The sequence below is a fragment of the Larimichthys crocea genome, chromosome XXI, assembly GCF_000972845.2.
Source record: "Larimichthys crocea isolate SSNF chromosome XXI, L_crocea_2.0, whole genome shotgun sequence".
Classification (NCBI taxonomy): Eukaryota; Metazoa; Chordata; class Actinopteri; family Sciaenidae; genus Larimichthys; species Larimichthys crocea.
The window spans coordinates 6,254,307-6,268,251 of NC_040031.1; the positions used below are offsets into that span (position 1 = coordinate 6,254,307).

The window sequence follows — 13,945 nt, forward strand, 5'->3', positions numbered from 1 at the left end:
CAATGTCATGACTTAAATAGCAAAAAAACACTTTGTATAATATATACCTCTGGGAAAAAAGCACTTCCACAATGCAGTATGTGCAAAAAAGCCGAACCCTTATCATTAGACTACATAGGGGCTTTATTATCTGATATGATATTCAGGCTGAGGATGACTCATAGCTATAAATGGCATTTAATGGATTCCCTTTTTTTGAATTTAATGGAACATGAAAGTTTGTTATGGGAAAAGTATACATATATATGCTAATTAATGTACAGGTCAAAAGCTGACTAATATACCATCTGACAGCTATACTGAGACAGTTGCTGGTCCTGACCAGTCAACAACAGAAGTCTTTTATTCTGCCAGTGCTCCAACCTACAGCAACATGAGGGACACACTGAGCGGTTTGGCCGTGTTCGTCTTAAACAATCATCCTCCCACCTCATGTCAGCACCCTAACATCCAGGGTATCACTCACCTCCAACACAGAGCTCAGAATACAGGAGACTTAAATCCTCCTGTAGAACACTCTGAAAAACACTTTTTTGTTTCCTTTACTTGAAGGGTATCCTTTAAGTACCCTCTGCCTTCAATCGAATAAAAGTCAAGCTGTGATGCTACTGCCTACACTAATAAAGTTTTCTCAGTGAGACCTTCTTAAATTTTAAAGAAGGAAAAGATGCATGAGGTTGCACGGTGTTTGAACTCCACCACGTGAGTGCTCTGGGCAAATGTGTGTTAGGAGAAAAGGTCCAGCTTTGGAGCCATCTGTATTCCAACAGGATGTGAGATGCCGTCAGGTTCCATGGGAGCTCAGATTAATTAGCTAGCAGCGAATATTGATGTGACATTTAGCAGCGGAGAAATATCATCTAGGTAATGGCAGGGGAGCAGTGCTGTGGCCAGGGATCATTCATTGTGCCACTGGCTGACAGACAGGCCTCACTGCCTCCCCTGTCTTCAGAGACTCGTTGTGTCTCACAGATGAAAATCTAACTCTCTGCTCTGTCCCTCATTATGTGACCCATCTATCTGCAAGAGTTTAGGAAAAAGAGTCTGAAAAGAAAATAATGGTTTGTCTTATTGCTATGTCCTGATTTTTTTTGTAAGAGGACTTGAAATATTGTTCACGTTTTTGCATAACTTACATACAGTATATACTGAGGTCCTTGCCCAAAACCGGTAATGCTATGCTTCGCTAATCTGAAAAGAAGGCTTAATGCCAATCCTGCTTTTAAGGCCTCTAAAAGGCCCCTACCACCGTTTTATGCTATTTAATGTCTCATAATAACTTGTAACTGCTCATGAAAATGAGCAAATTATGCTAGTACTTATATCTGTTTTAAATGAATAGCTTGGATGTAGCTATAATAATTCAGTGAACACATTATACCATAGCCATAAAACACACACACATATACACACTCTGGTATATTTATTGTTATTAGCATTTGAAAAAATGACTGAAGTGCATAGATGATGATGTGTGAGGAATCTCAATTATTTCTCAGACCTTAATAAGCGAGCTTCTGTGTTTTTAGAGGATCAGAACTGGAAACTCAACTAGTTTGGGGATGTATCCATATCCCTCCATGAGGTGTTTCTGCAGCTGCTGGAGTTATTGCAATAAGTTGAAGTTATCTAAATTTCATAAGCAATGAGTCAAATTTGACCCGGTGGTATAGTGTTTGTGTGGAGCACTTTGCTAGCAGAAACTTATGTAGCGATAACTTAAATAAAACCTTTAAATGACTGGAGTGTGTGTTCCTGCAGTATATCAAGGTCTGATGATTTGTATAGTTATCTTTGCTCACACCAATGGACTGGCTGTAATTCCTGCCCTGTTCATGACTCACTGCTCTAAAAATACACACCGTATTGTAAAAGATTGTTACTTTATGTCAGTGGTCACAGGAGTATGAGAGATGATGTGCCATTTCTGTGGAGACCCCTGTCAGCACTTCGTGGCTAGATTTTCAAATGAAGTACTAGACGTGACTAATATCTCCTGATTCCCCTGCTGGACATCTTAATGAAAAGGTGACGTCATGTACTTGAGGTTCTATGTATATGTAGACATAGACATTCTCTACAAAGGCATCCTGGTTCTCTGGTTTTTGCACTTTTGCACAGACCCAGTAAGACAAAATTGACCTTGAGTCATGGTCGGTTCCTCTGTTCCTTGCGCACCCGCTCGCTCTGGTCAGCGTGTTGGAGGAGGGGAGGACGATTTATAATAAGAACACTCTCCTCAGTCCTGCAGGGACGTTATCTCTGCGCATACGAATGTACTTAATGTGAGTGAGGACCATCCATTGTCCCGTATTTGGCATTAATCATATTTTTTGCCCACAGCTAATCTGTAATGAGATTTTCCTTCAATCAGTATGTCCAGACAGCTCCAGCTGAGCTTCCCACAGAACTAGAACAGGGCTTGTCTGATATTGAGAGAGCCTTAGGAGCAGAGTAGCACAAAGCAAGTGTGTCCAAGTTCGTGTGTATCATGCACTGGTGGAGTGCCCACGATGACGGATGAATGTTACATGTGCTGTGATACTTATTTTGTCTGGTTCAGACACAGAAAAAGACAAACAGGCAGACAGAGACACACAGGAAACTGGGTCAGGGAGTTGTAATCAATATGAGCAATAGCGACAGTAGTTGCTCATCATCAGACAGGCTAGACTTTGTCTCTAGTAATATTTATTATATATGAAGAGTTTTGCTCCAAAATGATGCCACATCAGAGAACAAAACACCCACTTTCCATATTGACTGTTAACCCACAGACGGAAAAGCACAGGTGTGAATAATAAAATAAATAATGGATGAAATCCATTCAGCTGCTTCAGTTTCAGTGTCCTGATACTGATAGTGTCATGGCTTACTAGCACACCCTTTGTTAATGTTATTAGTAACACCTGCCAGGTAGCAACATCTGTCCAAAAATAGTAAATAGCATTTTGAATTGAAAACCGTGAGACGCGTATAATTAGTTTTCGTCTTGGTTGAAGTTCCGAGTTGAAATGTGCAACCTTCATGCACCCAATAATCCATTCGGAAAGACATAAAAAATAAAAAAAAAACAAACAGGGAAGAAAATTGATGTCCCCAAGATTAAAATTTTAAACCTTCTGGAGATAGGCAATCCATCACAGCACGTCTACGTCTGCTTTTATTCATGTTGCAGTTACATTAGTGTGTACAGAATGTTCAGTTCAAACTACTCAGCTGCCCAGCCACCATGATAATGTAACTTTGACAACAATAAAAACAGACATGAGGATAATTGTGACAGATTACTATCTGCAGGTTGATTTTTATGTCTGACTAAAACAAATGAAAATCAGTGACTCCTTTGTAGGATGGGAAAAACAATTCAGAACCCTTCTCTTTATTTATATGCATTTGTCTCATGAACTACGTGGTCTCACTTGAAGACGTGTGTATTCCTGCCTAATGAGACAAGACCTGTTTACCTTTTTTTTCATATCAAGTTGATTGTAATTAGACCAGTGACACCAAACTCTATGTGGAGGTCAGGAAGTGTTGCAATCAGTATGTTTTTCTTAAGCCATTAAGTCAGTTAATTAACCGTTTTTTCCTTATATGTTTTTATCACCCGGCTAAAACACTTAGCCTTTTCAAAGAAATAAAAACAGCCATGTTCAATTTACCATTTTGTTTTTAACCTTTGTTACAATACGAATGTGTCTTCTTAGTTTTGGACCATTTATCATTTTAATGTTCAGTAACTCCTTAAAGTCTGGGGCTTGAACTTTTACCTGGGTCACTATCACTAATGACATTAATAACGACTTAACCAATGAACTAGAATGCAAAATAAGAGGGTCATAAAACTGAAACACCTAAATGCTAGGCAGCCATATTAAATGTTATAAGCTATATTTGTGCTTTTTGTATCCAGACATGCCAAAATGTTTGTTGTTCATAAGTAGAGTGATGCATCAACAGGTACAATATCTGGAATAGTTTCAGTCCCTTAATGAGTCAAAGCAGATAGAAAATGTTAAAATATAGTAATACTTTTTGCTTTGTCTTTGAAATATTATATATTTTTACTTGTGAATTATAGGATGTTTTTAATCTGCCTCTATTTATAGTTCCCAAAGCTAAAATAATGTTCACTGTATTTCTTGAGCTTTGGAATTTAAATGAGATTTCAGAGATGTCTGGCAAGCTGCAGGCTTTCCAGGTTACAAGAGACTTTTACATTGCAAGAAAAAAAACGTTATTAACTGGCAAACCATGTACAATACCAGGGTCTTGCCGTTGACCCAGCTAAATGGAATGTGGCCATTACTCCAAAATGAATGGTATCCTCGCCTCCAAATGTCAAATCTCATGTTTCTCATGAGTTGCATGAATGTAACTAGACTTGTCTCTCGGCCTCATCTTCATGCACATGCTTAATGTGAGGTAGAATGAGAGAAATAAAAACAGCATCCTGAAGTTACATGACAGATCAGCTGTTTCTCTATTACTTCTCTCTTTTATATGGAGAGAAAGAAATAGTGTATGGAAGAAAAGATGTTGACAGAGAGAGGATTAATGTCTCCATAGCTCCATTATATTATTTCTTAGATTTCTTCACCCTGTTTTCAGTTTTAGTTTTCAGTGTTTCAGGGCCAGTGGTCATCTAAAATGAGTTTTCTCAAGGTACCATATGTGGGTGAGGTGCACACAGCAAGGATGGTGCGTGTCTGGGTTGTTCGTCTGCTTTAAGTTTAAGAAATTTGGTCCCCAGGTTCCTTGCCTTATTTCTCTGAGGAGACTAAGTAGAAGCAAAATAAGACAATATGTCAGTGAGTTGCTGTGTTTTAAGATGTGTTATGAAACGTTTGTGTGTCGGTGTGTGTGTCGCACCTTATGACTCCCTGGCTTCTAGCCTTCTGATTTACTTCCCATCTACCTTGGTGAGGATATGCTGCTCTCAATAAGCAATGACTCACTGTACAGTGAAAAATGCATGTGCGTGTTTCCTGTGTCTTTACTGCATGTGCACACGTGCCTCAGAGAACGGCTGCCACCCTCGTGGGAAAACTGAGGTGCTACACTGTTATTTGTCCTTGTAACAATGTCTCTAATGCTGCCTTTGTTCACATACAGCTAATTAGCCATCTGACAAGAACAACCTTTAATTCTGGAATCTCGTCTGTCTTCTTTGTGTGAGACTACATATTTTAAAACCCTCAATTTACTTTTGAATCAAGATCAGAACAGAACCGCTGACAGATTAAAGTGATGGAAATGGATAGACAAAATAAATGTCCATGAACTATGCTGTATTATTTGTTCATTGTGTTTACAATGCACAATCACAAATGTGGAAGTCAGGCCGGCAAAGTGTGAAAGGTTTGAAAGATATAATGTTGGTTTAGTTCTCTTGAATTTCACTCGTCCGAAGCATTCATTTCTTAATTCTTCTTAGTTAATTTCTATTTCAAGGTGATATTTAGCTTCAGGCCTTTTAAAATGAGATGAGGTCACTTGTTTTTGGCTTTCACATTTCTCTTCTGAATTTAAAGTTGTTTTAAAAACAAATGAAATGATTTTTTTCTGCCTGTACAAAGGTTTCTTTTTACCGATTCCAAAAAAAGGTAGAACACAACGTCTACAATTTCCAAAAACAAATTGAAATGTGGACACTTCCAATTTTTGTCCATTCATCTCAGATGCGCTCAGGTCAGAGAAGTCAGTGATATTTCTGGATTTATGCTGTTTTTTGACTTTGCCTCTTTAGTGCAAAGATTGTTTTAATGATATTATGGATCATAGATGATGAAATTATTTGCAGTTGTGCATTAAGAAAATTTAATAGGTTAATTGGTGACTCTATGTGGTTACAGAAATGGATGGATGGTTGGATGTTCTTTATCTGTTTGCCCATGCAGATTTTCACAAAGTGGCGAACCTCGCCCCATCCTTGTGAACGACTTGAGCCTTTTTAGGATGCCTCTTTCATATGCAATCATGATACTGTTACCAATGAATCTGTTTAATTATGGACTATTCCAAATAGGTATTTCTGGAGCATTTGAGAGGATCAAATTCAAAATTTACAAAAAAACAATAAAGTTGGTCAGTTTGAACATTAAATATCTTGGGTTTGTACTGTATTTAATCGAATATGGGTTGAAAATGTCGTTTTTTTATTTACAGTTTACACAGGGCCCAACATTTTTAGAGTCAGGGTTATACTTATTTTTAAAACAAAAACTTTTATTTATTTTTATTTTTTTTTGCTGTATTGAGAGCCAGCACCAGATAACTTGCTGAGATGAATATTTTTTTTCAGTGCTGCCTCTGCTGTGTGATCACTCTCTTTTTCATCTGATCTCTTTCCATGAATGTAAACATGTAAGTAAAATAACTAGAGACATTTTTTAACAGTATTGTCTTGCAACTTTCCCCATTTATATTCTGTGCAGAGTTTTAAGTCATAGCATCTGCTTTCCTCTGTTTTGAAATATTTTAATGTTCTGCTGAGGTGCCTACTCCATTCAGCTATGATTTGTCAAAGCTATTTAACTTTCACTAAAAGTTGGCTGCTTCTCTTAAGAAACCAACAGCACTTTGCAGTGACACAGACATTTTTTTAACGGTAATTCTTTTGAGAGAGAGGAGCTTAAACGAGATTCTACTGTACTACTTTCTGCTGTCGTCCCTGTCAACAGTCAGGATGAGATGAACAAAACATAATGAAAACTTGAAGCAGACTAGGAATTAAATGAGTTACAGTTTTCATTTATTTATGTAGAAAACAAAGTGCTTCAGTACATGCACAGTGAAATGCAAGCATTGTTTTCCAAACAAAAATAATAAGAAGAAGCATAGACAGTACAAAAGAAAGTAGTGGGAGTATTGTGACTGATGCAGATAATTAACAAGCGCAGCATTTGCAGGTTACTGTGTTGGTGTGTTAATGAACTGACTGGTCTGTAAAAGCCACATTTTGCAGTACTCACAAAGCTAAGCCACATTATTGTTTGTTTTCTGACAAACATACAAATCCAGATCTGACATTTAGGAGAGGGACTAACCAGTAAAATGGGTAGCTCAAGTTTGTGTGCTGTGTTGTGTACCACTGCAGCCATATTGTTTGGAAGCTGATTCGATGCTGTGACTGGTATTTCAGACAGTCAGTGAGAGGAGCCTTCCGGTCTCTTATGGATAAATGCTTACAAAAGGGGAGGCACACTGACTTACACATCACATATACCAGGAGTACTTCTGTATATGTGGAAACAAGTTGCATAAAGCCTTTTGTGGCTCCAGGGGAAGTTGCATGAAGTCTGCCCCAGGTGATGTAATTCGAGTCAATGTTGGTTGGCACTTAAGACTACAATTTTTAAAATGGAAAAAATCTGGTGCTGTGGAGTTAGATCGAGGTTACCAGACAGATTGTAGTTTGCTGTTTATCTCTGCTTGAGTCTAGCGTCTTGAGGCTACATCAGCTTCTACTAACATAACACACTGGACTATGCCATATTGAATATATGTTATAGAGGTACAGTGCTAACTCTGCAACATGTAACAAAAACCCAGGACTATATTAGCGCCGCATCATTTTTGAGTGAACATGTCTGCCATGTAAGAGCTATTTGCTGCAATTGTTTGTATGCCAATGCACATTTAAATTTATATTGTTTTGGAAGAAATGTAAACTTCGTAGATTAGGTTTAGCTGACTGAGCTTAATTTATTACCTTTTAAACTTTTTCCATTTAAATTTCCTCTCCCAGTGATTTGACTTCTGGCATTCTTCCTTCTTCTGTGCTGGAGGAGGGATATGTGAGGAAACTGTTGGTGTGGAAATGTACTATGGCAGCAGCATGCTGGGGGCTTCAGAGTGAAGGCACAGTAGCACACATTGTGTCCTCCTCCTCGCCAGCCAACTGCTTCACAGAGACTCTCAGAGGCTTTAAGACTGCCAGGGGTCTGGTTGGTTTTGGACAGATTTCTCTGCCTGCTTTCTGAGGTTTTCTTCCCCGTAGTAGCTCTCTTCTCATGCCAGTAAATAATGTTCAGAGTTGTCGTTGACTAAGTGTCATTTCATATGTGTGTGTGCGTGTCATTATCTTGTAGGTGCATGTTGTTGTGTGTGCTGCTTTCTGTGAAAGCATTGTGGTACCCAGAGTGAGGATCAGCAGCTATTTACAAGCTTAAAGGCTCTTGTGATCTATTAGCACCACACCCAGCAATGTTTTCTGACCACTTTCAAACCCAGAAGTGTGGCCAGCACAAACAATTAAAGGCATGCCCACTGTGATCTTAGTCTTATTCTTTCATTATGGATTAGCAGCAGCGGGAGGCCTAATAAGTTGCGATGGCTTGCTGAGGAAATGAATGGGCACTGATTTGGCTGAAATGGGGGCCCCAGGGGTCCTAATGAGTCAGCTTCTTAGAGTCAGTATTGGCAGGGAATGGCTCTTTCTGATTGTCTGTCTATTTATAGCCATTAGCTCTCATCTGTTTGCTCAGTTCTTTTTGTCAGAACTTGCCTCTCCGTTGCTTCTGGGGAATATTGTGTTGCTTTCCCAATTACTCTTCATTTGCTGTGCTATCACAACCAAGGGCACCATCCAAATCTTGTAGCATCCTTTCCAGTCCATTTTGAGAATTTTCGCAATCCTACATGTTTTCAGACAGAAACCCTCTGATATACAGGGTTCCCTTAAAAAGTATCAAAAGTATTACATTTTATTTATAAAATCTAAATAAAAATTGTGAGAGGTATTTAATATTAAGATGATGCTTGGACTAACTGAAACATGTATAACTACTTAATCATTTTTACTTGTATATTACTGTACATAGAGTCTAGGTATCATTGTAAATGACTTTTGTATTACTTTTTTTTTTGGTGGATTTGCTTGTTACATCTTGCATTTACATAACCTATTGTGTGAGAGCCTCTATAAAAGAAGATAACTCTGCCAATGATATGAAATGGTATATATTTCCTGTCTCCTAAGTGGGCATGGTCCCCTTGAGGAGACAGGAAATGTTTGTTGGTAATTGGATGTGGATGTATGGAGGCATTAATGCAGATTGTGTTGCACCAGCAATGGTTCAGAGTTATTCATGTTCAAGTTATTTAAGTTTTAGTTTCTTTTCTCTGATTTAAGGAAATGTGGCTCCAATATGAAAAAGTCCTGGGAATGGTTAGACATGCTACACCTGTGTTGATGTGCATTTGTTCTGCTGTGGAAATTATATTATTCTGTATTTGTTTACTTTTTAAAAGGGTCTTGAATTTCTGAATATGGTCATAGTCAGTGCCTAAGAAGGATTTTTCCGGCGAATACTCTTCAGTCTGGCTTCAACATTTCTTATGCTGTTCTTATCCCCTGCTCGCACTCTGTATCTCTCTCACACGCTGTGATCTGTGTCTCCTGTCTTGTGTGTTGCAGCTAGGTACAGAGTGGACTGCTCCAGGCGAGTTCAGCAAGTTCAGGTCCCAGTCCTCCAAGTCTGTGCAGTAAGTACCTGTGACAACCACACACATTTCTTAACGGCACACTTATTTCACTCTCAAACCAGTGCAGAGAGCAAAAGAAAGCCCTTCTAACATCTAACAGTAAGCTTGACAAATGCACACCACCACTGGAGCTACTCTGAGGACCGTCCTCGTGGCTGTTACAGGTAAAGTGTCTCTCGCTACTTGTTAAGTAGCAGACTGCACCCATCATCCTCTGTGTAGAGTCCATTCATGTCGGCCTACAGCCTCTTTTATAACATAATTGCTTCAGGAGGCTTGTTCACTAAAAACGGGAAAGCAGGTGATGTGTCTCTTTTGTCTGTACTTCCGTCTATGTATGAGTGAACGTATAAAGAGTGCTCTCATCAGGTGTCAGAGTGTGGAGGATCGTAGCAGTTGAAAGGCCTCTCTCTCCTAATGTAAGATGAGAATGTATTAATCTAATCAGCTCCTCTCAGATTCAACATATCTCTGTCACTAATTGCTGGAAGCTGCTTGCATAAAAGCACCCTTTAGTATGAGCACTGATCTGCAGTTTGCTTCTAAAGACATTGTTAAGTTGATATGATTATGCAGCAGGAGAGAAGACCCTAAAACGGTGGTTTTATTCCTTTGGGTTCCTACAAATTGCCTGATTGGATGAAGCTGCAGAGTGCGTCCTTAAATTATTCACACACACACACACACACACACACACACACACACACACACACACACACACACACACACACACACACACACACTGCCAATGGTGTTTGTATTGAAGGTTCAGAATATTTTAGCACTTCTAAATGGTACAAGTTGGATAATGAACACGAACAAGAAAAAGGAAAAACTGTTTAGTTATTTACAGTTATGCCTCCTTCAAAAGCAGAAAGCTGTGGATGATTGTGATGAGTATGAAGCATTCTTATCATGCTTTTCTAAAAACACAACGTGAATCCTCAAAATCAGTTGTAGAGTGATAACATTACGCAATCATATCATCACCGTCAGAAAGCTGGCTGTGACATCGGCAGGGCGAAAGTAAAAACCCCAAAGGGACTAGAGTGGGCATTTGAGGCATATCCCTGTTATCTGTGTACAAATGATGACATAGCAGATGATGAAATAAACATTCAAATGGCTGATGTATCAAAGAAATAGAGAGAGGTTTACTGGTTGAAATATTCATGAATCAGGCTGCAGTGCAGTGGTGACAGGAGTGTTAATAAATGGGTGGAGCAGGCGTGTGAATGCCACTCTGTATGGTGACAGTAAGTGTGTTGTGAAACATCAGTGGTTGATGACCAAATGATTGATGACTCAGCTACATGATATTAGTTTTAGTACATCTTACTAATACATAGCACACATTTACACAGGCCCTGATCCCATTCACTATTTGTGAGACCAGTGTTCTGCTTTTACACAGGCGTTCAGTTATAATTTGAAACTAATTAAATGGAATACCCATGATACTGATATTGTTCTCTCCACAGTATCATGCAATAAATAAATAAATAATAACAGCATCAAATGAGGTATCTTGTGAATGCATTGCTGTATAATTCCCAAACATTAAAATAGCAAAAGGTTTCCAACTTTCCTGTGACATGAACAATCCTGCCCACTGATAACATACACATACTCATGTCATGTGCAAGACAGTTATGCCTGTAGTCATATTACATCAATATGGTGGTGTCCAACATCATGCAAGAAAGACCACAAGTCAAACCCTTAGAAAAATGAATGCGATGGAGCACAGACATGGCATACTATGCATTCTATGTTTTAATTTGACATCGCTGCTAATTCCCTCTGACTCACAGACTGCAAGGTCTCAGCGTGTGTTAATGTAATCATAACTGATTATGTATCACTCTGAGAAGGATTATTAAGACACATAATACTAGGCACAAGAAAATCTATAATGCTCATTAAAAATCATCTCTTGTACATTCTGCCTTACACTTAGACACACACACACAACATTTTATATAATGAATGAAAATTCATTAATGCCATCAGGGGCTGAAAGCAGGCCAGGACCTGTTGGCGAGTGTTTATGTTTGTATGTGCTTAGGCTTAACCAGGCCTGGTTAGAACAGCAGGCACAGCAGACTACAAGAAAGTAGAGAGAGATGACAAAAGATGAGATAGAAGAAGAATAGAGAGGAAGAGGAGGAGGAGGCAAGTGAAAGTTTTTCTATTTTCTCTTCTTGTCTGACAAGCATCGTGCATTCTCTGATAATAAGACAACAACGGAGTAACCAAGCGTGGAGGTAGAATACGACAGGTACATTGAAAAGGTTGTTCCACGGTTGTCACACCCACATTTCTCAAAATGTGGGTGCAACGTTGCATGTTTTGTGACCTGTTACTGTGTCTTTTGTGCCTGTGTGGGTGTGTGTGGGCATGGCTTTATTTATGCAGAAACTGCAAGGGGTTTTTCTTCAGTTTGGGAGGCTGTCAGTAATAAAATTGCCGACTTAAAAAGAACTGCTGCAGAGAACACGCCTTTGCCATGTGCTCTAAACCTCACTGAGATCTCTTACAAACGAGATATCCATCACCTCACACGCACACGCGCACACACCAGTTGTTACTCACTACCTTCTTCTCAAAATCTTTTTACAAGTTCTACTCTGATGTGTAAAGTGATTGCACTGTCAGATTATGAAATATCTTGTACCAGAGATGAAACGGATGGAAAAAATTGCAGAGTTGTAGGGGTGGAAGGGGCTAATGACTAAAGTCAAATCTGTTTTTATTTTACAACTACACTCTATCACATGCTTTAGGGGGAGCTTGTCAAAGACTTGAAAGTCTAGCTCGAGGTAATTAGGCAAAATCTAATTTGATGTCCCTGTGCAGGGGTGCACTTTATATTGCTTTATTTTTCTTGCGTGTGAGCATACATGTGTTTTCCTAAACATTTCAAATCTCTCTCTGCACCTGATGAGTTTATTGAAACATCCCACAGCAATGACTGTTTATTCGTCATCTTCCTTATGTTTCCTCTGCCGCACTGTGCAACATGAATCCCCCACACACCATTACACTCGGCCTGTTTATAGCGAAGCTGATATTCTCCCGAGCGTGGCAAATTGTGTGTGCAGCAGGATTAATCGGGATGTTTTCATAAAAAGGTATTCTTGAAATTAGATGGGATAGAATTGAAATGAGCAAATTAGCAGCAGAGAGCAGAACAAGATATTATTTTATTTACATAAAACAAAAAACTGCATCAGAGTATGTGCAGAGCAATAATAATAATCATCAGTCACTAGACAGATTTCATCACCTGCTAATTTGAAACATTTGTAAATCAGATAAAATAAAGAAATAATTACACAAGGTCTTTCTAGAATATTACACTCATTTTTATAGATGGAAAGCTAGTGTGAAAATTATTAGTCATTATACATGAAGCTACTATTAGCCCTTGGCAGCGTGAACCTCTTGTGCATTTTGTTATCGATAAAGTTCAGGGTCATTTGGGCCTACTTACAGACTCCATTCTACCACAAAGCTGCTATTTTTCACAGTTTTTGTGATACTGTTCCTGATTATTATCATATTGAGCCCAGGATAAAATAAAATGGGACAGAGGTAAAGTAAAATGGAGCATGAAAGAATGGAGCTGAATGGTCCAGGGCAGAACACAGCAACCCTTCAGAAATGTAATTGAACAAAGGAGAACAGAATGAAGCACAACAGACACTCCCACTTTAGCAAGGTTGTTCTTTTTGCGCTTTGGACTGCGGTTATTTATACGTCTCGGTTCGTTGGTGCCATACAGCCAGCTGTAGTAGAGCTGAGTGAACAGTGACTAATGGCTGCTGCAGGGTTGAATCATATTGTCAGGGAATAAAACATATTGTTGTTGAGGGGTTCACGAAACACTTCACTCGCCTGTTGCAGGTCTCAATGCGGTGCAGTGGAAGGCTACAAAAACTACCAAACACACAAACACAGTGCATATAAAATCCAAACACTTTTGTTTTTGTGGTCTTCTCCCTCCATCTCACTCTATCTATTGCCTATAATGGCATTAATCATATTAGGAGTGAATTTGAAGCTGTCAATGGAAAAGAGGTAGGAAAGGGAAACAGAAATTTTTCTTCGTTGCCACTGGGTGGGGTGTGGCCCTCCTGTTGCTGTGTGCCATGTGTAAGTCCATCCTAGGTGACGATTTAAATAGATGGGATGGACAGGAAAGTTGGATCAGTACACCTGTTAGGGAAATCTGGTTGCTATCCACACCACCTGGCCATGACCACCTGGTGTTAATGACTCACAGTATTTAGTATGTGTGTGTGTGTGTGTGTGTGTGTGTGTGTGTGTGTGTGTAAGGAAGAAATAGCCTGCATTCTAATTCTGAAGTTTCCTGAATAAAACCTGAAGATGGAGAGTATTTGTCCCTCTTGTTGCCTCAATCTGTCTCTCTTTTATTAGCTTCTTTCTT

At 39.1% G+C, this 13,945-nt stretch overlaps 1 protein-coding gene across 2 annotated transcripts in view; it reads left to right on the plus strand.

The window, feature by feature from the left end:
* Positions 1-13,945, plus strand: part of b4galnt4a (beta-1,4-N-acetyl-galactosaminyl transferase 4a) — a 123,992-nt gene that overhangs the window by 80,320 nt on the left and 29,727 nt on the right. For both annotated transcript variants that reach the window (XM_019278602.2, XM_027272887.1), the window contains exon 7: positions 9,425-9,492. In XM_019278602.2, coding sequence (XP_019134147.2) covers positions 9,425-9,492 — 68 coding nt within the window. The remainder of the gene's footprint in view (positions 1-9,424; positions 9,493-13,945) is intronic.